Source organism: Arachis duranensis, chromosome 4, assembly GCF_000817695.3.
Source record: "Arachis duranensis cultivar V14167 chromosome 4, aradu.V14167.gnm2.J7QH, whole genome shotgun sequence".
NCBI classification, from domain to species: domain Eukaryota; kingdom Viridiplantae; phylum Streptophyta; class Magnoliopsida; order Fabales; family Fabaceae; genus Arachis; species Arachis duranensis.
Genome location: NC_029775.3, coordinates 42,706,445 through 42,708,239, shown reverse-complemented (window position 1 = coordinate 42,708,239; position 1,795 = coordinate 42,706,445). Strand labels below are relative to the sequence as shown.

The 1,795-nt window shown below is 26.2% G+C and overlaps 1 protein-coding gene across 1 annotated transcript in view; it reads left to right on the top strand.

The window, feature by feature from the left end:
* The first annotated feature begins 1,192 nt into the window (after positions 1–1,192).
* LOC107484425 (tetraspanin-6-like) overlaps positions 1,193–1,795 on the top strand; it is a 21,956-nt gene continuing 21,353 nt past the window's right edge. The window contains exon 1 of the mRNA XM_016105007.3: positions 1,193–1,787. Within this exon, the coding sequence (XP_015960493.1) occupies positions 1,296–1,787 (492 nt within the window). The 5' untranslated portion in view covers positions 1,193–1,295. The remainder of the gene's footprint in view (positions 1,788–1,795) is intronic.

Below are 1,795 nucleotides of genomic sequence, written 5' to 3'. Positions count from 1 at the left end.
TACTGCTGCATCTAGAAGAGAAAGACGTCAATTTTATTGGTATAATGTCCAAAAACTAAGTTGAATTAGCAATATGACTAACAAGTAAGTGTTACCATACATGCTAACTTGTGGAATAAACTCATAACATTATTAAAAAGTGTAAAATAAAATATTATTTTTAATTATATTTTTATTGTATTTTTAATATTAAAAAAATTTATTGTATATAAATTAATCTTAATAAATAAAAAATATTTTTGTATGTATGTATAAGCTTTATGTTTTAATATTTATTTATTCAAAAATAAAAGATTACATTTATTTTTTTAAAAATATTATATATTAAAATATATTTATCTATATATACTAATTTATTCTATATTTATAAAATTTATTAATATTCACTTTTTATAACCTTCATTGATTTTTATTTAATAAATTTAAATATTTAATAACTCATAAAAAACGGCTCATCTAATATAAAATTATTATGCTTATTTTAGACGCATCTAGATATTAGACTCTTTAGACTTATACTTTGTTTGGATATAGGAAAGAAAATTAAAAGAAAGAAAATAAGAGGACGGAAAATGAGAAGAGATAAAATAGAAAAAAAATAGAGTTATATGTGTGTTGTTTGGATGAAAAGAAAATAGATAGAATGAAAGAAAATAAAAAGAAATTCTTTTTTATTTAGATAAAAAACTAAAAAAAAATAATTTTTTTATTTATTTATATTTATTATAATTTATAAATATTATAAAATATTATAATTTTATATATTTAATTTAAATTATTTATCTAATACGTATAATGTTTAAATATAAATCTCTATTATAATAATATATTAAAACTATTAAAACTAAGTTTATATTAATAATGATTAATAATAATATAACTAAAAGTAATATTAGAAATACAAAAAATCTAATATTTTCTCTCTTGTTTAATTATTTGTGATGAAAAAAAAATTTAGTGACACACAAATTTTTTTTTTCTATTTTGTTTGATATTCAAATAAAAAAATATTATTTTTTATTGATTTTTTTTCCTTCATTTTATTTCCTCTCATTATTTTCTCCAACCAAACATAGAATGAGAGTATGTGGCTCAACTAGTGGGGTACTATATGTAATTTCGGGAAACTGCGGAGTTTGAACGTACTTTACCCTTCTTTTAAAATTCCAAAAGCTTAACATATGCAAGGACATCCCTTAGCTTTTTGAAGGGAATAAAAAAAAAACTCTGAATACAAAACATAACTAACTAGGAAACCATCATCAATACAGAGAGAAGGAAAAAGTGATTATGAGATGCAACGATTCAGCAACACAGTGATTGGGTTCTTGAACTTCTTCACACTCTTATCATCAATACCCATAATCGGTGCAGGTCTATGGATGGCAAGGAGCACAACAACGTGTGAGAATTTCCTGCAGACCCCACTTCTGGTTATAGGCTTTGTTGTGCTTGTGATTTCACTTGCAGGGTTCATAGGTTCGTGTTTTCATGTGGCTTGGGCACTATGGATTTACTTGGCGATCATGTTGCTCCTAATGGCCGCACTCTTTGGTTTGACCATATTTGGGTTCGTTGTGACTGGCGAGGGTGGTGGAGTTCAAGTTCCTGGAAGGGTGTATAAGGAGTACCATCTTGGGGGTTATTCACCATGGTTAAGGAGTAGGGTTAAGGATCCCCAATATTGGAGCACTATTAGAGGGTGTATTTTGGGGTCTAATACTTGTGCCAAGATTGCTTCTTGGACCTCTTTTGATTATATAAAGAGGGATATGACTCCCATACAGGTACACTG